The sequence below is a fragment of the Schistocerca serialis genome, chromosome 2 (assembly GCF_023864345.2).
Source record: "Schistocerca serialis cubense isolate TAMUIC-IGC-003099 chromosome 2, iqSchSeri2.2, whole genome shotgun sequence".
NCBI lineage: Eukaryota > Metazoa > Arthropoda > Insecta > Orthoptera > Acrididae > Schistocerca > Schistocerca serialis.
In genome coordinates, this window is record NC_064639.1 from 287,600,323 (window position 1) to 287,623,342 (window position 23,020).

Sequence of the window (23,020 nt, forward strand, 5' to 3'; positions counted from 1 at the left end):
CATGGGTTACGTGGGCGTCGTACACTTCTCCGCCTACCTTTAACGAATGTGTAGAAACATGCCATATGGCAATGATGTACGGAACGACGGCACTGGGGATAGTAAGGGCATCAGATAGTGTTTTTGGACGAACCCAGGTTCTGTTTGTTTGAAAATGATGGCTGTGTTCTGGTTCGCCACATACAGGGGGAGCGGCATCACAGTGACTGCATTCGCACAAGACATACAGGGCCAGCTTAAGGTCTTATGGTGCAGGGTGCCATTGGGTACAACCACGAATCACAGTTGGTGCGTGTCCAGGGCAATGTGACCATTGTGACCTTCGTGAATGACATCCTGTGACCCGTAGCCATACTCTTTCTGCACAACACCCCAGACGCCATATTTCAGCAAAACAATGTGCAACCACGTGTTGCTGAAACAACAACTACCTTCTTGGTGTCACAGGATGTCAGCCTTTTGCCCTGGCTCGCCGGCCGGAGTGGCCGAGCGGTTCTAAGCGCTACAGTCTGGAACCGCGCGGCCGCTACGGTCGCAGGTTCGAATCCTGTCTCGGGCATGGATGTGTGTGATGTCCTTAGCTTAGTTAGGTTTAAGTAGTTCTAAATTCTAGGGGACTGATGACCTCAGCTGTCCCATAGTGCTCAGGGCCATTCGAACCATTTTTTTGCCCTGGCTCGCCAGATCACCAGACTTGTCGCCAATCGAAAATGTGTGGGATATGGAGAAACGAGAGGTGCAGCGCTGTGACCCAATGCCAGTCTACAGAGATGAACTTTGGAACCACGTGAATGCAGCATGGATGGCTATGTCACAGTATGCCATTCGCGCGTTATACGCGTCGATGCCATCACGCATGCAACAAGTTATCAGCACCCATGGTGGACTCTGTGCCTACTAGGCAACAAGACACATGCTGAAGCTAGATGATTGAAACGTCAACCATTTCTGCAGAACGTAGTAATGTACACGTCCTGTGAATATGAAAGTCCTACCTCTAGTCGTTCGATGTGTTCTGTTCTGTTCTGAACAAGAATGTATGATTCTGTTGACAGATGACTACGTGAAACAACACTAAGTTCTTTGCAATCTTCAGAGAAAGAAACTGTGTTTCAAGTGCGCTCTTATGCGCATTCACACTGTCTTCTCGTTGTTGAAACTACTGCGAAATTAAAGATATCAGCTGTGGGCTACGATGGGCAACTGATCATACAGTTTTAATTATCACCCCGCAAAATTAAAGTTACATGATTTACTTTTTGTTTGCAGATAATATTTGAATTCCTAGTACATTCTGAAATCCGCTCGCCATCGTACCGTAGCATTCCGTTAGAGGAGCCCATATAGTTTTATCAGTGGACTGTGTCATTTTGTTTTGGCTGCGGTAGCAGAGTGCTTTAGCTCAGATATTTCAATGTATAGGAGGTCTGTAAACCAAGGACCAGATATAAATTAATTACGTAACTTAATTCTTTTCGAGGTCATATTTAAAACTTCATAACTATCTTTTATAATTTCATTTCATGAATCTCATGATAAAAATATGTCTGTACCGCTTAAGTAATTTAAAAAATAGAACATTTGAGTTCAGGGATACGGCACGAAATGCCATACGTCACTGTAGCCACCTGATTCCGGCGTGGACACGCTGCTCGTGTTATTTTACAGTGCTAGCATAGATTCGTTCAAAGTCTTGTGATGATTGATTTAGAGAATAACTTCAAGCAGCACCTTTCCCTGGCGAAATATGATTGCACCAACACCATGCGAGTCTTAAGCAAATGTCCCAGAATTTTATGTTCGCATTATCCAGTGGCAATATCCCAGCTTATTTGCATTCAGCATGCATTTTCTTTCCGTCTTCTTGCCGTTAAGGGTTTTGAAACAATTTGTGGTTAGTAAAACAGACAGAAAACATTATGTAGATGCATGCTAGGAAAAATCTTACCTGGCGCCATGTGGCACATTGGACCTAGAAATAAGAAACAAGACAGTCATTAGAATTTTGGTCCCTCCACCAGCAAAAAATTATTTCTGTGGCAAACATAAATTCGAGGAAAGAAGGCAATCGGAGACTCTGATCCCGTCCTTCGTCTCAAACTTGAGTTGCAAGATATCAGCCAGTTTATTTTCCCGAAATTTCTTGTAATGTTACAGTTTACCTAATACGAGTGACAGAGACGCATACTGATTAATGCCAAAAATAATCGGACGTTAAGTCTTTATTTGTCACACATGCAACGAAATGAAGGACAGAGGGAGGTACTACTCTTGGATGGAGAAGGAAGTAACATCGCGTGTGCCGCAGGGAAGTGTGTTGAGACCCTTACTGTTCGTGTTCTATATGACCTTACGGACAATATTAATAGTAACCTCAGACTTTTTGCAGACGATGCAGTTACCTATAACGAAGTACTGTATGAATGAAGCTGCATAAATATTCAGCCAGGTCTTAAGATAGCAAAGTGGTACAAAGACTGGCAATTTGCTTTAAATGTTCAGAAATATAAAACTGTGCACCTTCATAAAACGAAACAAAACGTAGTATCCTACGGCTATAGTTGTGGAAAACATAAATACGAGGAAATAAGGCAATCGGACAATCGGATCCAGCCCTTCGTCTCAAAACTGTGGTGCAGAATATCAGCCATTTTATTTTCCCGAAATTTCTCGTAAACTCACATCAGTTAGAGCCGACCAACTCATACAAATACCTGGACGTAACACTTCTAAGGGGTATGAAATGAAATGATATGTAGGGTCAGTCGTGGATACAGCTGGTTGTAGACTTCGGTTTATTGGTAGAATACTGGGGTAGTGCGATCACTCTACAAAGGAGATTGCTTATAAATCACTCGTGCGACCCATTCTAGAATACTGTTCAATCTGTGCCAAGAATGACTAACAGGGGATGTTGAAAGTATACAGAGAAGGGCAGCACGAATGGTCACAGATTTGGTTAAGTCGTGGGAGAATGTCACAGAGGTGTTGAATAAACTGAACTGGCAGACTCTTGAAGAAAGACATAAACTATCCCGAGAAAGCCTACTAACGAAGTTTCAAGAACTGGCTTTAAATTCTGAGTCTAGGAATGTATTACGACCTCCTACTTATCGCTCACATAGGGATCCTGAGGACAAGATCAGAATAATTAGAACACTGACAGAGGCATTCAAATGATTATTCTTCCCGTGCTCCATACATGAAAAGAACGGGAAGGAACCCTAATAACCGGTACCATGGGATGTACCTTTTGTCGTGTACTTCATGGTGGTTTGCAGAGTGTAGTTGTAGATGCACATGTACGTGCACCAAACATCATATACTAATATAGCAGGGAATGAATCACCGGTTTGCAGTGGAGTGTCGTATATTTTGAAATTTCTGCCAGATTTAAACTGTGTGCCGGACTGGGCTCGAATTGTGAACCTCCCCTTTTGTAGACAACGTTCTAGGGAACTTATCTATCCAGTCAACTTCCACGACCCCTTTTCACAGGCTCACGTCCGCCAGTATGTCTCTCCTAGTATCCAGACATGGACGATAAATAGTTTGGACAAGAAGAGAATAGAAGCTTTTGAAATGTGGTGCTACAGAAGAATGCTGAAGATTAGATGGGTAGATCTCACAACTAATGAGGAGGTATTGAATAGAATTGGGGAGAAGAGGAGTTTGTGGCACAACTTGACAAGAAGAAGGGATCGGTTGGTAGGACGTGTTCTGAGGCATCAAGGTATCACAAATTTAGCATTGGAGGGCAGCGTGGAGGGTAAAAATCGTATAGGGAGACCAAAAGATGAATACACTAAGCAGATTCAGAAGGATGTAGGTTGCAGTAAGTACTGGGAGATAAAGAAGCTTGCACAGGATAGAGTAGCATGGAGAGCTGCATCAAACCAGTCTCAGGACTGAAGACAACAACAACAACAACAAGTGTCCAGACTTCACAGAAGTTTTTCCATACTTTTCTGAACTAGCATTCCTAAAAATACGAGTATCGCGGAAAATTTTTTAGCTACAGTCTAGGAGTTGTTTTCAGAATGGATCTTTCTATCGCAGCAGAATATACGCTGTTTTACAATTTCCTGGCCGCGCGGGATTAGCCGAGAGGTCTCAGGCGCTGCAGTCATGGACTGTGCGGCTGGTCCCGGCGGAGGTTCGAGTCCTCCCTCGGGCATGGATGTGTGTGTTTGTCCTTAGGATAATTTAGGTTAAGTAGTGTGTAAGCATTGGGACTGATGACCTTAGCAGTTAAGTCCCATAAGAAAAAATAAATAAAAAACTTCCTGGTTTATTAAATTTGTGAGCTGGATTGGGACTGGAAGTCGATAGATCCAGAGACAGGAAACGTGAATTTGGCTGCGGAAGGTAGCATAGAGATCCGGGGGAGAGTAGTAAAAATTGTGAGGGAGGCCAACACTTGGCTGTAATAAACGGCGGCGCATGAATGTAGGTTCAGTAATTATGGAGAGAGAAAGAGGCTTCAATAAAATAGTCTAGAGTGGAGAGCTACATCACATCAGTATTCGGATTGAGGCGTAGAATATCAACGTGCACCCTCCATCACATAACGTACTACTGGGGAATAGAAATGTGGATGTACGTGTAAATGAACTGATGGTGTACCATAATTTTAATGTCAGTGCTTTTTCCCGCGCCCGAAATTCTGTTAACACCTCCTTATAGGACTAACAAGCGCGGACGCCATTAGCCCGTTGCCGAGAATGGAGAAGGGTGCCGTGGTGCGAAGTCGTGACTGCTGCACTCCTGCCTCTGCGCGACCTTCACACTGGAGCCAACTGCGCCGGCCGACGACCCCGGGAAGTCAGGTGGGCTCTCGGCTCTGTACGTGACGTAAGTGAGCAAGCGGCTGGCTGCGGTCCGCTGAGAGAGCAACTGCTGGCGACGGCTAGCGAATCGCAAGCCGCAACGAATACAGCTGGCCCTCACGAAGGATGGGGAGTAACTCGCTGTCCCGCCGATCTCACGTTAACTCATTACCATTTTTGCAGAGGGCGACTCAGTCAAGATGTTCACCTCCACGTTTCCTGAACGGTTTAAGATTACGTAATTGTATTTTCACCCAGTTAATGGTTTTTGGTGTTGTGGTCTTCAGTTCTGAGACTGGTTTGATGCAGCTCTCCATGCTACTCTATCCTGCGCAAGCTTCTTCATCTCCCAGTACCTACTGCAACCTACATCCTTCCGAATCTGCTTAGTGTATTCATCTCTTGGTCTCCCTCTACGATTTTTACCGTCCACACTGCCCTCCAATGCTAAATTTGTGATCCCCTGATGCCTCAGAACATGTCCTACCAACTGGTCCCTTCTTCTTGTCAAGTTGTGCCACAAACTCCTCTTCTCCCCAATTCTATTCAATACATCCTCATTAGTTATGTGATCTACCCATCTAATCTTCAGCATTCTTCTGTAGCACCACATTTCTAAAGCTTCTATTCTCTTCTTGTCTAAACTATTTATCGTCCATGTTTCACTTCCATGCATGGCTACACTCCACACAAATACTTTCAGAAACGACTTCCTGACACTTAAATCTATACTCGATGTTAACAAATTTCTCTTCTTCAGAAACGCATTCCTTGCCATTGCCAGTCTACATTTTATATCCGCTCTACTTCGACCATCATCAGTTATTTTGCTCCCAAATAGCAAAACTCCTTTACTACTTTAAGTGTTTCATTTCCTAATCGAATTCCCTCAGCATCAACCGATTTAATTCGACTACATTCCATTATCCTCGTTTTGCTTTTGTTGATGTTCATCTTATACCCTCCTTTCAAGACACTGTCCATTCCGTTCAGCTGCTCTTCCAGGTCCTTTGGTGTTTCTGACAAAATTACAATGTCATCGGCGAACCTCAAAGTTATTATTTCTTCTCCATGGATTTTAACACCTACTCCGAACTTTTCTTTTGTTTCCTTTACTGCTTGCTCAATATACTGATTGAATAGCATCGGGGAGACGCTACAACCTTGTCTCACTCCCTTCCCAACCACTGCTTCTAATGGTAAGACGTGAAATGCTTGTGTAAGAAGATAGATAATAATTTATTTAACGGTAAGAGATGCAATTTATATTTTCGCGTTTTAATGTGAATCACGCTGAATAATGATGTACTGGGTGGTTACAATTAACAAGCAACTGCTCACAGAGGTCCAGTGTACGCTGTAATTATCGTATACCAGTGAAACTTGGTAGATATGCTAGTACGTTAATGCGGAACCGATTTACGATCGAAAAATACTAGTACCACGTTTTGGCCATTAGGTGGAAATCTGGCCACAGAATCCTGTCGACGTCTCCATTACTCATATTGAACAAACTGTGTAAGCGGCGGTTAATAATAAAATCAACAGTATGCGTTTCTCACTTGTTTGAACTTTTCTGCCCAAGCCCCGTTACTAATCCACTACTTCTATACGTATTTCTTGCATTCATAGCGTCATATGTGCACCTGGTTGCCAAAACAGAAATTAATTTGTTTCCAGCATACATCGGCTCTGCATTAATGAATTAGAATATCTACGAAGTTTCGCTGTCATACGATAATACAGCCTACACTGGACCTCTGTGAGTAGTTGTAATTTAATTATAACCGTTCTGTATATAAAGGTTGTTACTGTAACTACCATGCTTATGACAAACCATTGTTAAGAACGCCATGGCTTGTTCCTTCCTCTACGCATATGTTTGGAGTGTGTAATGCTACAAGCTAACAATTTTTTTATACTGTGATACAAGTGCAAGTACCCTGTTAGTATGTTGGCAGCATTATAGGCTGTGATAATATCGCTGACAGCACTCTGCGCCCTCGGCAAGAGATTCTGTGGTTGGACGAATTAGCAGTTAGCGAGTGGATAGGGAAATGTATAGACATGGTATTCCTAGTGGAGACACTGTGTTGGTAGGACACGCGATGTAAAGTAAGATGAAATAATGTCTTTATAAGAAAACATGCAAGGAAATGTATGATGATGGATGTTATGTAAATGTTTGGGTAGTGGAATTACTGACAACTATATAATTTTTGAAACAGGATGTTACATGAATAAGGTTAAATTTTTTAAATACATTGTTTGCTCTTCAACAAAATCTTTCTTTCGCTAATCATATGCCTCCTAATAGTTGGACTCTATAGTAGTTAGAATATTTTTATTTAGCTGGTTGTTGCTGGTACTTGCTGTAACTGCTGTAGTTCGTGTTATGAAGATTTTCTGTGAGGTAAGTGACTTGTAAAAAAAGAATGGGGTTTCCACTCTCGATATTCATGATTGAAATGAGTTTTGGCAATTAACAGACTAGGAGGTAGTTTTTCATTTCTTTAATTTCATATTTTTTGGATTTGTATTATTGTTGGGGTTTCTTGCAATTCAGTTACTTATTGGAAGTCATATTGTCAATGTATGCCGGCCGAAGTGGCCGCGCGGTTCTGGCGCTGTAGTCTGGAACCGCGAGACCGCTACGGTCGCAGGTTCGAATCCTGCCTTGGGCATGGATGTGTGTGATGTCCTTAGGTTATTTAGGTTTAACTAGTTCTAAGTTCTAGGGGACTAATGACCTCAGCAGTTGAGTCCCATAGTGCTCAGAGCCATTTTTTTTGTCAATGTATAGCAGTCAGATTTCGTTGGGCTTGTATGTTGTGGGTAACAAATGAATAGGTTAAATTTGAGTTGTCTTTGTCAGGGAAAATTCTGTATTTCAGTGTTTAACAAAAAAAAAAATTATAGAGTTAGTTTCACAAATAACAGAGTGCGTGAAATTATTTTATTTTGGATTTTATTTCTTGTTCTTCTTAACGCTGCTGTAACTTTTTTTATTATTTTTAGCATTAGGTAGGTTGAAAATGTCCAACGGGGTGAAATTAGCTAATCTCTAAATCATGAAATAAAGTGATTATTTAAAAATAAAACAGGCTACATAGGTAAATAACTTCCGTCGAGAAATCAATATCTTATTTTTAGGTGATTACATCACAGCGCATAGATAACAGCCTACATAGGTAAATAACTTCCGTCAAGAAATCAGTATCTTATTTTTAGGTGATTACATCACAGCCCATAGATAAGTAGTTAACCATCTCCACAAGGTTTTCTACTACATCTACGGAAAGACGATGTGGCGCAGTGGTCAGCACCCTGGAAACCCATTCCGGAAGCCAACGGTTCAAATTCGCATTCGACCATCATGATTTATGTTTTCCGTGATTTCCCTAGAATTGGTCCCTTTGGAAGGGCACGGCCGATTTCCTTTCCTATCCTTTAACCACCTCGAGCTTGACTTCGTCTCTAATGATATGGGTGTCGACGGAACGTTAAACGCTAATCTTCGTTCTCCCTTAAAGCCAAAGAGCGCTACATCCTAGATGGACGACAAGAAGGAAACAAGTTCTACGTACATTACGACGACCAGGACCCAATAGTTTAGTGCGTTATCCAAACAGCGATTCCAGGTGCGATGTGTTTGCCAGGGTAAGTCCACAGTTGCGTCAGAACTGAATACGAGCAATAATTGATAGATTTATGGTCAACTACGGAATAGCTAGCAAGTAGAGTCAACTTCCACGCAGCGTGGCTCTCAAACGGCCGGAACAACAACTCTGCATGAAAATTCCTGGCAGATTAAAACTGTGTACCGGACCGAGACTCGAAATCGGGACCTTTGCCTTCCGCGGGCACGTGCTCTACCATCAGCTGTGAGGACGGGGCGTGAGTCGTGCTTGGGTAGCTCAGATGGTAGAGCACTTTCCCGTGAAAGGCAAAGGTCCCGAGTTCGAGTCTCGGTCCGGTACACAGTTTTAATCTGCCAGGAAGTTTCGCATCAGCACACATTTCGCTGAAGAGTGAAAATCTCATTCTGATAACAACTCTGCATATTCAAAGTAAAGGAGACCTACAAAAGAGATATATCACTGAAATTATCTCATACAGATCTGCTAATCTGATGTAAAAAACGTACAAACTAAAGCATCCAATTTATTTTTATGGAAACCACAACAGACATAGAAAGGAAAGTAACACAGTTAAATAGAGCAAGATTTTAGCTACATACTGTAATTATTCCACATAGCCACCACCACTCATTATGCACTTTTCCAATTGCGAACAAAAGCCTGCGCACCGCCTTCGTGAAAACCTGAATCAGCTACTGTTTTACAGCTTTGAGAACAGAATCCGAGTATGGAAAATGTTGGCCACGTAGTCCATCTTTCATACGCCCAGACAGATTGGAGTCCGAAGGTGGTAAATTAAGTACGATGAATGTGGTGGGACAGTGTAACCAAATTTGGAAGCGAGTTCCACGGCTGAAAAACTGTTTTTGGTCTTGGCGTCATCGTGTTCGAACGCAAGTGCTTCTTCTTTTTTGGGTTGTGTCTGGAAATTATGACTTTTAGCTGAATCAGTATCGAACTGTAGGTTTCCGAACTGACGGCTGCTTTATGCTCCAATACGTTTGAAAGAGCCTCACCCTGCATATCCCACAAGATTGCACACATAACTTTACCTGCAGATGGTTGTGTCTTGAACTTCTTCTCTTTTTGAGAAACAGCATGACACCACTCCATGAACAGTATTTTGGATTCCGACTCGTATTGGAGACATCCGTGGAACCCATTTCACACACATTATGCGATAACCGGCGTTGCGTAACATACGGTCTACGGTGTTACAGCCGACATTGAGCTGTTCACAGGATTTCTTGTTCGTAATCCACCGATCGTCGCGGACTAGTTGATCGAGATGCTGTTCATTATGAGGGATGACAGCTGAGCAGTATCGACTGGAGTTTTGGCTAGTTGTGCATATTCTTTTCACCACAACAAAGATGCTGTACCCACCGCCTCACGTTACTCACACCTTCTTTACTGTCTCCATACACTTTTAACAAACCTCGATGGACTTCATTTGGCTCACTTAGTTGAGGCGCCATTTTGGAACGCTCCCCTGCTTCTGCCATCATAGGATAACGAAACCGACAGGACATTAGCGGGAAGATTAAAGAATTAGTACTTCACCCACATAATCTGTCTCGGACACCCAAATCCAACAAAAAACAATAGGATGGATTAGTTTTGGGCCAGCCGCTGTGGCCGAGCGGTTCTAAGCGCTTCAGTCTGGAACTGCGCGACCGCTACGGTCGCAGGTTCGAATCCTGCTTCGGGCATGGATGTGTGTGATGTCCTTAGGTCAATTAGGTTTAAGTAGTTCTAAGTTCTAGGAGACCGATGACCTCAGAAGTTAAGTCCCATAGTGCTCAGAGCCATTTGAACCATTTTTTGATTAGTTTTGGAATGAAACCGTACCTTACTTCAGTTTGAAAAAAATGGTTCAAATGGCTCTGAGCACTATGCGACTTAACTTCTGAGGTCATCAGTCGCCTAGAACTTAGAACTAATTAAACCTAACTAACCTAAGGACATCACACACACCCATGCCCGAGGCAGGATTCGAACCTGCGACCGTAGCGGTCGCTCGGCTGCAGACTGTAGCGCCTAGAATCGCAGGGCCACTCCGGCCGGCACTTCAGTTTGAGAAGAACGAAGTTGATGCCTGTATTTTGGTCGTTAATGATGTTGGCAAAATGTTGCTCTTCCTTTCATAAGTCCCTGGTTACGATTCGTCTAGGTGAAAAGAGATTAAAAATAACTGTAACGAGTCAAAAGTTGTGTAAGATGAAAAAACTTCGACGCCCCCTATACCAGTACTAAATTTAGACTGATAGTTGTGAGAGTAATCTGCAGCACTTGGTCAGCATGAAGGCGCCGTCGCATGAAGGTGAAGCTCCAGAGATTATGAAGGTCAAGTGGTGCGCTAGGCGAATCAGGACAAGAACACGTCAGGCTTGCAACTGCCAATGGAATAAGAGTACGTGTGCGACTGCGCTACGACGTTCCGCCACTATCTCTCTTCATACTTCGCAGAAGTTCTCCTGCGTACCTTCCGGGAGTAATACTCCTGGAAGAAAGGAACATGCTTTAGACCTGTTGACAATCAATGCGGTTGTAAGGGATTTCCCTGGCTGAGTTCTCATTCATTACTGAATTTTATCACTGATGTGATGTAGAATGGAAGTTGTAGAATTTATGTATATAGAATTATCCATTAGTTCCTAACGACTGCGCGAAACTACAAGACATACAAAAACATGACACATGTCAGTGGACAGTGCATCTCTCCAAGTTTTGATTGGTAATACACGTCGTGGCGTAGTCGCACAGCGCACCACTAGAGCGCAGGTGTGTCGTAACATGGGGTATAATGGGGTTGTACTTGTGTTTGTGTTCGCATGGGTATAGCGAAACGAAACAAAACTACACAACTTTAATATGTTTGTTTGCATGGCCATCTCCAGCAGCAGCTGTCATATAATTAGTTATTATTGGTTAAAACCGCAAAGCCGCCACAAGTCGCATGTAACTTTTCCTTAATTTTACAGCAACTCGAGCATCTTCAGAACTCCATCGTCCTCGCGTTACGTTGTGCTACACGAGATGGATTCCGAATGTGTATTCGTGCATATTTTGGGATGACACCAAGTGTAAGCAGTCTAGGTTAAACTTAATCTTCATGATGGTCCACATCAGCTTTAACTTCAGTCGTAAATACCTGTGCACATCTCGCCAGGCCTGACTAGGCGTAAATACAGCTAGCGCTAGCATTTGCGTACAGGGGAACAGCGACCTTAGAAATTAAAAAAGTAGAGCCGCCACAAGTCGCATGTGACTTTTTCTTTGTTTTACATTTTTCACTCGACTAACGCGAGCATCTTCAGAACGCCGCTGTCCTCGCGATGGGTTGTGCATTGCGATACCTGTTCCGATAATAATAATAATAATAATTATTATTATTATTGGTTTTATCGTCTTAAGCTTAGTGCATTTTAAAAGTGGTTTTCACCAGACGCTTTTCGCTTTTATTTATAAAGCATTTCAGAGCCCATTCTGGAAATATAGTGTACATCTGCATCTACATCTACACAGATACTCCGCAAACCACCATAAGGTGCGTGGCGGAGGGTACGTTGTACTACTAGCCATTTCCTTTCCTGTCCCACTCGCAAATAGAGCGAGGGGAAAACAACTATCTATATGCCTCCGTATGAGCCCTTATTTCTCGTGTATTATCTTCGTGGTCTTTACGCGCAATGTATGATGGCAGCATTAGAATCGTTTGGCAGACAGCTTCAAAAGCCTGTTATCTAAATTTTCTCAATAGTGTTGCTCGAAAAGAACGTTGCCTTCCCTCCAGGGATTCCCGTGTGAGTTCCCGAAGCATCTCCGAGCGTTTACGTGTTGTTGGAAACTACCGGCAACAAATCTAGCAGCCCGCTTGTGAATTGCTTCGATTCAGTCGGACCTGGTACGGATCTCAAACACTCGAGCAGTACTCAAGAGTAGGTCGCACCAGCGCCCTACATGCGGGCTCCTTTACAAATGGACCACTCTTTCCTAAAGTTCCCCCCAATAAACAGTAGTCGACCATTTGCCTTCCCTACAACGGTTCTCACATGCTCGTTCAATTTCATATCGCTTTGCAACGTTAAGTCTGATGAACACTCGCCGTCGAGGACAAAATAAAGCAGTCCTCGAGCCACTCGCGTATCTGTGCACTTATTCCATATGCTAGTTCCCTCGTTAACAGCCTGCAGAATGGCACCGTGGCCAAAGCTATCCGGAAACCTAGGAATATGGAATCCGTCTGTTGCCCTTCATCCATAGTTCGCAGTATATCATGTGAGAAAAGGGCAAGCTGAGTTTCGCACCAGGGATGCTTTCTAAAACCATGCTGATTCCTGGTCATAAGCTTCTCAGTCTCTAGAAAGTTTACTACATTTGAACTGAGAATATGTCCAAGGATTCTGCAGCAGACCGAAGTTATGGATACTGGTCTATAATTTTGCGGGTCCGTTCTTTTACCTTTCTTTTATACTGGAGTCACCTGCGCTTTTTTCCAGTCGCTTGAGACTTTGTGCTTGGCGAGAGGTCCACGATAAATACATGCTAGGCAAGAGGGCAGTACCGTAGAGTACTCTTTGTAAAACCAAACTGGGATTCAATCCGGACATGGTGATTTATCTGCTTTCAAATCTTTCAGTTCTTTCTCTACGGCAGGGATGCTTACTACTAGGTATTCCACCCGATGGCCAAATGATTATTTGCTTGTATGATTCTCTTGTGTGAAAGATCCCTTGAACGTGTAATTTAAAACTTCGGCTTTCGTTTTGCTATCTTCAGCTACCACACCCGACTGGTCAACAAGGTACTGAATGGAAGTCTTGGACCCGCTTACCGATTTTACGTAGGACCAGGACATTGTGTGTATTGAGTATTGAACCTGGGACCTAGAAACGACGGAGAGGCTTTGTCCCGCCGTAGCCCTCAGTGGTTCACAACCCCCCCCCCCCCCCCCCCCCAACAGGCCACAGCGGTCCAACCACCTCACCGCCGCCTCACACTGAACCCAGGATTATTGTGCGCTTCAGACCCCAGTGGAATAAATTTTTAACCGCCATTTATTCATATAGATTATGGTACCGGTTTCGACAGTTCTCTGTTGCCTTCTTCGGTTCTATGTTTATATCATTACACAATCTTCTCCTTCAGAACAGTAAGCGGGGCTGTACAGTGTACAGGATGGAGCAAATAAGCAAAGAAAAGTGGTCCATATGAGTGGATACCATTTGCGTCAGCATTAACGGGGGAGGAAAAGACCACAGCTACTTCCAACAGGATGGAACAACTGCCCATACAGTCGGCACCCTCGTAGTCTTCAAGAACTGCTGCAGAACATTTCGGATAAGACTGCAGCAATTCCAGCAGTCCAGCTTCGATCTGCCTTCAGTAACTTGCTGATCAGGGCCCAAAAGTGCCAAGAGATGAATGGTGGTCAGTTTCAAATGTGCTATAGTCATGTTAGTACTGCATTTCCTTTCCTCTGCTATATTTCAATGTACCCTCAAACTATGTTCTCCGGGTCACTTTTGTTTGCCGGCTAGAGTGGGCGAGCGGTTCTAGGCGCTGCAGTCTGGAACCGTGCGACCGCTACGGTCGCAGGTTCGAATCCTGCCTCGGGCATGGATGTGTGTGATGTCCTTAGGTTAGTTAGGTTTAAGTAATTCTAAGAACTAGGGGACTGATGACCTCAGAAGTTAAGTCCCATAGTGCTCAGAGCCAATTGAACCATATGAACCACTTTTGTTTACTCCACTCTATATGTCCGTGATGATATCGTGGGCTGTACTGGAAGTCGAAATGTCAGTTTTAAAATAAGAGTATGTACACATACAAATGTTATTGCGCCGATTACAAGTGTTCACATTCATCACCACTTTACAACTTTGGAGCTGTAAAGTGGTGATGAATGTGAGAACTAGTAATCGGCGCAATAACATTTGTGCACATAGCTGTTATTTTAATACAGACATGCCGAATTACAGTATAGATCACAATAGCTTTCAAAATGGACATACAGTACATTATATAGCACCACTTACTGTACTGAAGGAGAATATTGTGTATTATGTAAACATAGGTCCGAAAATGACAGGAGAGATTTTCCGAAACGAGTAATCTACATGAATAAATGATTTTAGCGGTATTGGCAGCTGAAAATTTATTCAGCGTTCAAAATACCATAGATCGCCCCCACGATAACGATGTCAAAATTGTGTATTAATATAAAAGATTACAAAAATCTGATTACCGTTTTGTCTCCTTGTGAGCGATCATGACTGGCATATTCTGCTGTTATTGCTTCTCTGCTGACAACATATCACTATCCGCCTCTTTGTAAACTCATGACATCTAGTGCTTAATTGATTACATTCGATGTCCGGATTCTTTTGATCAGAAAGTGTAGACGGTAGTAACACTATTGTACGACACCACAGTAAGAAAAACAGACGTCTCACATTGCAAAGAGTTTACTAATTTCGTTTGTAACAGGACGAGGAAGGAGTGGCTAGCGGCCGAGAAGGCGACACGGAGGCCCTGGCAGCGGCCGGCGCCACGGGAAGGCGAGGTGCGCGCCGCTTCCCGGCTCTAACTGCCTCAATCACCGGCAATTGTCCCCAGGCAGAGGTGATTCACCCGGCAGCGCGCTGCCCAACGTGGTCGCTGTGCCACGCACGCTGTTTACCCCGCAGGCGGAGGGATTCCGGGTAACGGCTGCGTCGAGGAGTCACGTGTCTGTCGCAGCGTCTAGGCTTGAAGCTGAACCATAGTACTGAAGACAAATAGGGTAGAGGCAGGATACGACGTTTTCCTCACTCTCGTGGACCGTACCATTGCCACCTACACTGAAGAGCGAAAGAAACTTGTACACATGCCTAACATCGTGTAGGCCCCCGTCAGCACGCAGAAGTGCCGCAGCACTACGTGGCATGGACTCGACTAATGTCTGTAGTGCTGGAGCGAATTGACACCATGAATCCTGAAGGGCAGTACATACGAGGATGAGTCAAATGAAAACCTTAAATATTTTTTAAATATTACTTTCTGTGCAGAAGTGGTACAAAGCTGTATTACTTTTCAACATAATCTCCCCCACGCTCAATGAAAGTCCTCCAGTGCTTACAAAGTCCATAAATTCCTTTAGAAAAAAATTCTTTTGGTAGTCCGTGCAACAAATCATGCGCCGCGTAGCATACCTCTTCGTCAGAACGGAACTTCTTTCCTCCCATTGCGTCTTTGAGTGCTCCAAACATATGGAAATCACTTGGGGCAAGGTCTGGTGAGCATGGTGGATGAGGAAGACACTCAAAATGCGGGTCTGCGATTGTTGCAACTGTTGTACGGGCAGTGTGGGGCCTTGCATTGTCATGTTGCAAAAGGACACCTGCTGACAACAATCCACGTCGTTTTGATTTGATTGCAGGCCGAAGATGATTTTTTAGGAGATCTGTGTATGATGCACTGTTGACAGTGGTCCCTCTAGGCATGTAATGCTCCAAAATGACGCCTTTTTCATCCCAAAAGAGAGTCAGCATGACCTTCCCTGCTGATGGTTCTGTTCGAAACTTCTTTGGTTATGGTGATGAGGAATGGCGCCATTCCTAGCTCGCTCTCTTCGTTTCCATTTGGTGGAAGTGAACCCAGGTTTCGTCCCCAGTAACGATTCTTGCAAGGAAGCCATCACCTTCTCGCTCAAAGCGCCGAAGAAGTTCTTCACAAGCATCAACACGTCGTTCTCTCGTCTCAGGAGTCAGTTGCCGTGGCACCCATCTTGCAGACATTTTGTGAAACTGGAGCACATCATGCACAATGTGGTGTGCTGACCCATGACTCATCTGTAAACATGCTGCGATATCATTCATTGTGACTCGGCAGTTTTCCTTCACTATGGCTTCAACTGCTGCAATGTTCTGTGGAGTCACAACTCGTTGTGCCTGACCTGGACGTGGAGCATCTTCCACTGAAGTCACACCGTTTGCGAACTTCCTACTCCATTCGTAGACTTGCTGCTGTGACAAACGTGCATCACCGCACTGAACCTTCATTCGACGATGAATTTCAGTAGGTTTCACACCTTCACTACGCAAAAACGGAATAATAGAACGCTGTTCTACGCTGGTGCACGTCGCAAGTGGGGCGGCCATCTTTATAATGATACTGCGACAGTATGTGTGGATCTGCACTATGCGCCACCTACAGGCCATTCTGCACGCTGTTTGTAGCACGCTTACCAACTTACAGGATAACGGAGCGTATTTTCGATTTGTTACTACAAATTTAAATTTTCGTTTGAATCACCCTAGTATGTCCATAAGAGCACGAGGGGTGGAGAGCTCTTCTGAACAGCACGTTGCAAGACATTCCAGATAAGCTCAATAAGTTCATATTTGGGGAGTTTCGTGGCCATCGGAAGTGTTTAAACTCAGAGGTGCCGCGCGGGATTAGCCGAGCGGTCTGAGGCGCTGCAGTCATAGACTGTGCGGCCGGTCCCGGTGGAGGTTCGAGTCCTCCCTCGGCCATGGGTGTGTGTGTTTGTCCTTAGGATAATTTAGGTTAAGTAGTGTGTAAGCTTAGGGACTGATGACCTTAGCAGTTAAGTCCCATAAGATTTCACACACATTTTGATTTGCAAAAACTCAGAGGAGAGTTCCTGGAACCACTCTGCAACAATTCTGGATGTGTGGAGTGTCGCATTGTCCTGCTGGAATTGCTCAACTCGGTAGGAATGCACAATGGACGTGAATGGATGCAGGTGATCAGACGGCATGCTTAAATACGTGTCACCTCTCAGAGCCGTATCCAGACGTGTCACGTGTCCCATGTCACTCTAACTGCACGCGCTGCACACCATTACTGAGCCTCCACCAGCTTGAACAGTCCCCAGCTGACATTCAGTCTCCATGGATTCATGAGGTAGTCTCCACACACGTACACGTCCGTCTGCTCGGTTCAATCTGAAACGACACTCGTCCGGCAGCGCAAGGTGTTTCCAGTCATCAACAAATGGTTCAAATGGCTCTGAGCACTATGGGACTTTACATCTGAGGTCATCAGACCCCTAGAACTTAGAACTACTTACACCTAACTAACCTAAGGACATCACACACATCCATGCCCGAGGCAGCATTCGAACCTGCGACCGTAGCGGTCGCGCGGTTCCAGACTGAAGCGCCTAGAACCGCTCGGTCACAAAGGCCGGCCCAGCCATCAACAGTCCAACGTTGGTATGGCGAGCCCAGGCGAGGCGTAAAGCTTTGTGTCATGCACTCACCAAGGGTACACGAGAGGGCATTCGGTTCCGAAAGACCATATCGATGACGTTTCATTGAATGGTTCGCACACTGACACTTCTTGATGACGTAGCATTGAAATCTGCAGCAATTTGCGGAAGGGTTGCACTTCTGTCACGTTGGGTGATTCTCTTGAGTCGTTGATGGTCCCGTTCTTGCAGAATCTTTTCCCCGGCCGCAGCCATGTCAGAGATTTGATGTTTTACCGGATTCCTAATATTCACGGTACACTAGTGAAATGGTCGTACGGGAAAATCCCAGCTTCATTGCTACCTCGGAGATGCTGTGTTACATCGGTTTTGCGCCGACTATAACACCATGTTCAAACCTACTTCAATCTTGATAACGTGCCATCGTAGCAGCAGTAAGCGATCTAACAACTGCGCCAGACACTTTTTGTCTTACATAGGCGTTGCTGACCGCAGCGTCGTATTCTGTCTGATTGTATATCTCTGTATTTGACTACGCATGCCTATACCAGTTTGTTTGGCACTTCAGTGTACATTACTGCCGCTTACTTAAACATCCATTACAGATCCTTGGCACAATAACAGCGATGACGTCAGTTTACTCTTGAGGAAGAATAGGGCTGCCATTCCTCCGCAGACATTGTCACCTTACTGAATGTGTTTCCAACTGAATTCAAGACATCATAAAGACGAAGAGTGGACGCTCTCCATATTAATGCCGACTAATAAGTGTTCGGATAGTTTGCATCATATAGTATAATTCGTAATGCTTCCTTCTCGTTGCGGGCCTTGTTAGACGCCGAATCCATTCACATCCACATCGAACCCATATATCCTAATCGCCCTACCTTCCCTCTACAAGCTCTATTCCATCTACGTGAGACCCGTCGCTTCTAACACTCATTCCTACAGAATCGGGACCGAATACACTCACACGTCACTGGCAGTTACAGAAACATATCAGAAATTTACTCAATGCCAAAAAACGTCGGGATTGACGCCTAACAGCACTGGGCTTAACGCTACACACACCCGTAACTCCAAGTATCGGACAGCTGATTTCTTAAGCTGCATCTCCATTTCTCATTATCCATTTCTACGTAATAACAATTCCCTACCAGAATGATCAAATCTAATCACTTTGTATCATATTACTGTTACATCATTGCAACTCTTGATGATATTCATTTCGACTACTCCTTATCCCCTACAATATATGAATGTACAAGCTCCACTGTCAGGTCAATTGCTCCCAGATTCCATTACTTGGACAACATTCCACAGTAAGAACAGAAAACATAAATAATAGAAAAGACGTAAAACAAATATTATATTGATAATGCAACATCAGCCGGCCGGGGTGGCCGAGCGGTTCTAGGCGCTTCAGTCTGGAACCGCGGGACCGCTACGGTCGCAGGTTCGAATCCTGCCTCGGGCATGGATGTGTGTGTTGTCCTTAGGTTAGTTAGGTTTAAGTAGTTCTATGTTCTAGGGGACTGATGACCGCAGCTGTTAAGTCCCATAGTGCTCAGAGCCATTTGAACCATTTGATAATGCAACGTCGCTCTCTTTCACAACTGCATTGCCTACATCACCTAAAAGAGCGTCCCCATTCCTTCACAAGACCCATTTCGCCCTTTACAACACGATGCCCTCCGCAGGCTACTACACTGCGCTGTATAAAACCTCCAAAATCCTACTTCTCCTCAAACCAAACAAACCCCCTAGCAGTACTTCCTCCTATCGAACCGTCAGTCTCACATCGGAGTAGAGCAAGGTCTTCAGAACCATTCTCTTCCATCACATCCATAAAACTCTTGCTGTGTACCAGTGTGGATTATGTTCCAACTTCTCCTCTGATGACCAACTCTTGTTCCTCACGCATCTTTTATTCTATCATCCTCGACAAGGATACTCCGTAAATCACGCCTCAGTGTCTACCAGAGACTTCATCGAACCACCTTCACCAAATTCTCTATTATTCCAATCTCGAACAGTGCGCGGGAAAAACGAGCACCTATTTCTTTCCGTACAAGCTCTGATTTCCCTTGTTTTATCGTCGTGATCGTTTCTCCCTATGAAAGTCGGCGTCAACAAAATATTTTCGCATTCGGAGGAAAAAGTTGGTGATTGAAATTTCGTGAGAAGATTCCGCCGCAACGAAAAACGCCTTTGTTTTAATGATGGCCACCCTAAATGCTGTTTCATGTCAATGACACTCTCTCCCCTATTTCGCGATAGTACAAAACGTGCTGCTCTTCTTTGAACTTTCTCGATGTACTCCGTTAATCCTATCTAGTAAGGTTTCCAGACCACGCAGAAGTATTCCAAAACACCACGGACAAGCGTAGTGTAGGCAATCTCTCTAGTAGATATGTTACATTTTCTAAGTGTTCTGCAAATAAAACTCAGTCTTTGGTTTACCTTTCCCACGACATTTTTTATGTGATCTTCCCAATTTAAGTTGTTCGTAATTGTAATTAATAGGTATTTAGTTAAATTTAAAGCCTGTAGATTCGACTGATTTGTGGTGTAACAGAAGTTTAACGGATTACTTTCAGGACTCTTGTGGATGACCTCTCACTTTTCATTATTTGGGGTCAATTGCCAATTTTCGCACCGCACAAATATCTAAATCGTTTTGCATTTTTTTATCTTCTGATGACTTTACTAGACGGTAAACGACAGCATCATCTGCAAACAATCTAAGACGGCTGCTCAGATTATCTACTAAACCGATTATATAAATAAGGAACAGCAGAGGGCCTAAAACCCTACTTTAAGGAACGCAAGAAATCACTTCAGTTTTACGTGATGACTTTTCGTCAGTTACTACGAACTGTGACCTCTCTGATAGGAAATCACGAATACAGTCACATAACTGAGACGATATTCCATAAGCACGCAATTTGACTACAAGGCCGCTTATGTCGTACAGTGTCAAAAGCCTTCTGGAAATCTTGAAATACGGAATCAATTTGAAATCTCTCGTCGACAACACTTAAACAGTTCGTGTGTGTAAAGAGCTAGTTGCGTTTCACGAGAACGATGTTTTCTAAATCTATGTTGTCTGTGTTTCAATAGATAGAGCGTTCTCTTCGAGGCAGCTTATAATGTTCGAACACAATACATGTTCCAAAATCATGCTGCATATCGACGTTACCTCAACAACGAAATCCGCAATTTCGTATCTCATGACCTCACAAAAGCGCATGCCTCTGTATGACATTCCGGTCTCCTCCTCGAACTACAGACATATGCAGTTCCAGTTAACCACGTCTGCACAATTGGTTCCTTTATATGTAACCGTCCATCTTACGTCAGTATCAACAGTACTACTTCCCTCATCTTCTATCCTATTGCCCGCATCTCGTGGTCGTGCGGTAGCGTTCTCGCTTCCCACGCCCGGGTTCCCGGGTTCGATTCCCGGCGGGGTCAGGGATTTTCTCTGCCTCGTGATGGCTGGGTGTTGTGTGCTGTCCTTAGGTTAGTTAGGTTTAAGTAGTTCTAAGTTCTAGGGGACTTATGACCACAGCAGTTGAGTCCCATAGTGCTCAGAGCCATTTGAATCTATCCTATCACAGGTGTATCCCGCCCTCTCCTCTCCTTTACATCCTCTACACTGATGTTATGCCAAAGTAGCCCCATCCAGAATGAGACTTTCACTCTGCAGTCGAGTGTGCGCTGATATGAAACTTCCTGGCAGATTAAAACTGTGTGCCCGACCGAGACTCGAACTCGGGACCTTTGCCTTTCGCGGGCAAGTGCTCTACCAACTGAGCTACCGAAGCACGACTCACGCCCGGTACTCACAGCTTTACTTCTGCCAGTATCTCGTCTCCTACCTTCCTTCTGTAAAGTTTGGAAGGTAGGAGACGAGATACTGGCAGAAGTACAGCTGTGAGTACCGGGCGTGAGTCGTGCTTCGGTAGCTCAGTTGGTAGAGCACGTGCCCGCGAAAGGCAAAGGTCCCGAGTTCGAGTCTCGGTCGGGCACACAGTTTTAATCTGCCACGAAGTTTCATAACCCCATCCAGTTCACCTCCTTCAGTATGATGATGACACTGTATTCCTCGATCTCTCCCCAATACCCCAAAAATCTCAACGATCCTTCTATCTTAATCAGCTTTCCTCCTGGTGTAACCAGTGACTGCTCAGGATTGTCCACTCCAGTGCACAGCTGTACATTCCGTGCCGTAACTTTTACCTTATTTACAACCATCCTATCCACTTACCTAATATACTAAAATATCTTGGACTAACTCACGTTTGGAAATTAACAGGGAAACTGCACCTAATAACCATCCAACAAAAAGCCACACGTATTATATAACTCTCTCTAATTCCCTACCGAGCGAGGTGGCGCAGTGGTTAGACACTGGACTCGCATTCGGGAGGACGACGGTTCAATCCCGCGTCCGGCCATCCTGATTTAGGTTTTCCGTGATTTCCCTAAATCGCTCCAGGCAAATGCCGGGACGGTTCCTCTCAAAGGGCACGGCCGACTTCCTTCCCCGTCCTTCCCTAATCCGATGAGACCGATGACCTCGCTGTCTGGTCTCCTTCCCCAAAACAACCAACCAATCTAATTCCTTGAGTACCATGCACACCGATTTGCTTTTCACACCCGTTAACCGTCTCCCTCACGGCTCCTCTAGCATCTCGTCAAATACTCACCCCCTCCTTATTCACACTGAACACCTCCGCATAGGCCGGCCGAAGTGGCCGTGCGGTTAAAGGCGCTGCAGTCTGGAACCGCAAGACCGCTACGATCGCAGGTTCGAATCCTGCCTCGGGCATGGATGTTTGTGATGTCCTTAGGTTAGTTACGTTTAACTAGTTCCAAGTTCTAGGGGACTAATGACCTCAGGAGTTGAGTCCCATAGTGCTCAGAGCCATTTGAACCATTTTTGAACCTCCGCATATCTTACACTAATTACAAACTAAATTCCAATACCCCATTGTTTCCTCTTCGATCACCAATCCTGGCATGCTACCGCGCCTGTAACAACAGATACAACTGTCCCTGTGACTAAATGTATTCTATATCCTATCCCAGCGCAACTTAAACCGACCCCCTCTCACAGACAATGCAGTTCGTTCCGATATTTATCCGTCCTCCCAACTATATTTCTCCACCTATCCCACTCCACATCGGGGCTCCCCCTCCCTCTCCGTTACCTTCTATCGATAGTACGGTACAGTAGAATCCGACTCACTTTCTGTCTTCCCATTATCCACCCCCAACATATACTTTCGTCTTCATAGATATCAACCAACAGACCCGTATAC

The 23,020-nt window shown here is 44.5% G+C and overlaps 1 protein-coding gene across 4 annotated transcripts in view; it reads right to left on the reverse strand.

The window, feature by feature from the left end:
• Positions 1 to 23,020, reverse strand: part of LOC126457056 (microsomal triacylglycerol transfer protein) — a 220,485-nt gene that overhangs the window by 146,341 nt on the left and 51,124 nt on the right. For 2 of the 4 annotated variants that reach the window (XM_050093047.1, XM_050093048.1), the window contains exon 2: positions 1,949 to 1,972. The exons of the other annotated variants lie outside the window; for them this stretch is intronic. In XM_050093047.1, coding sequence (XP_049949004.1) covers positions 1,949 to 1,972 — 24 coding nt within the window. The remainder of the gene's footprint in view (positions 1 to 1,948; positions 1,973 to 23,020) is intronic. 4 annotated transcript variants of the gene reach the window in all.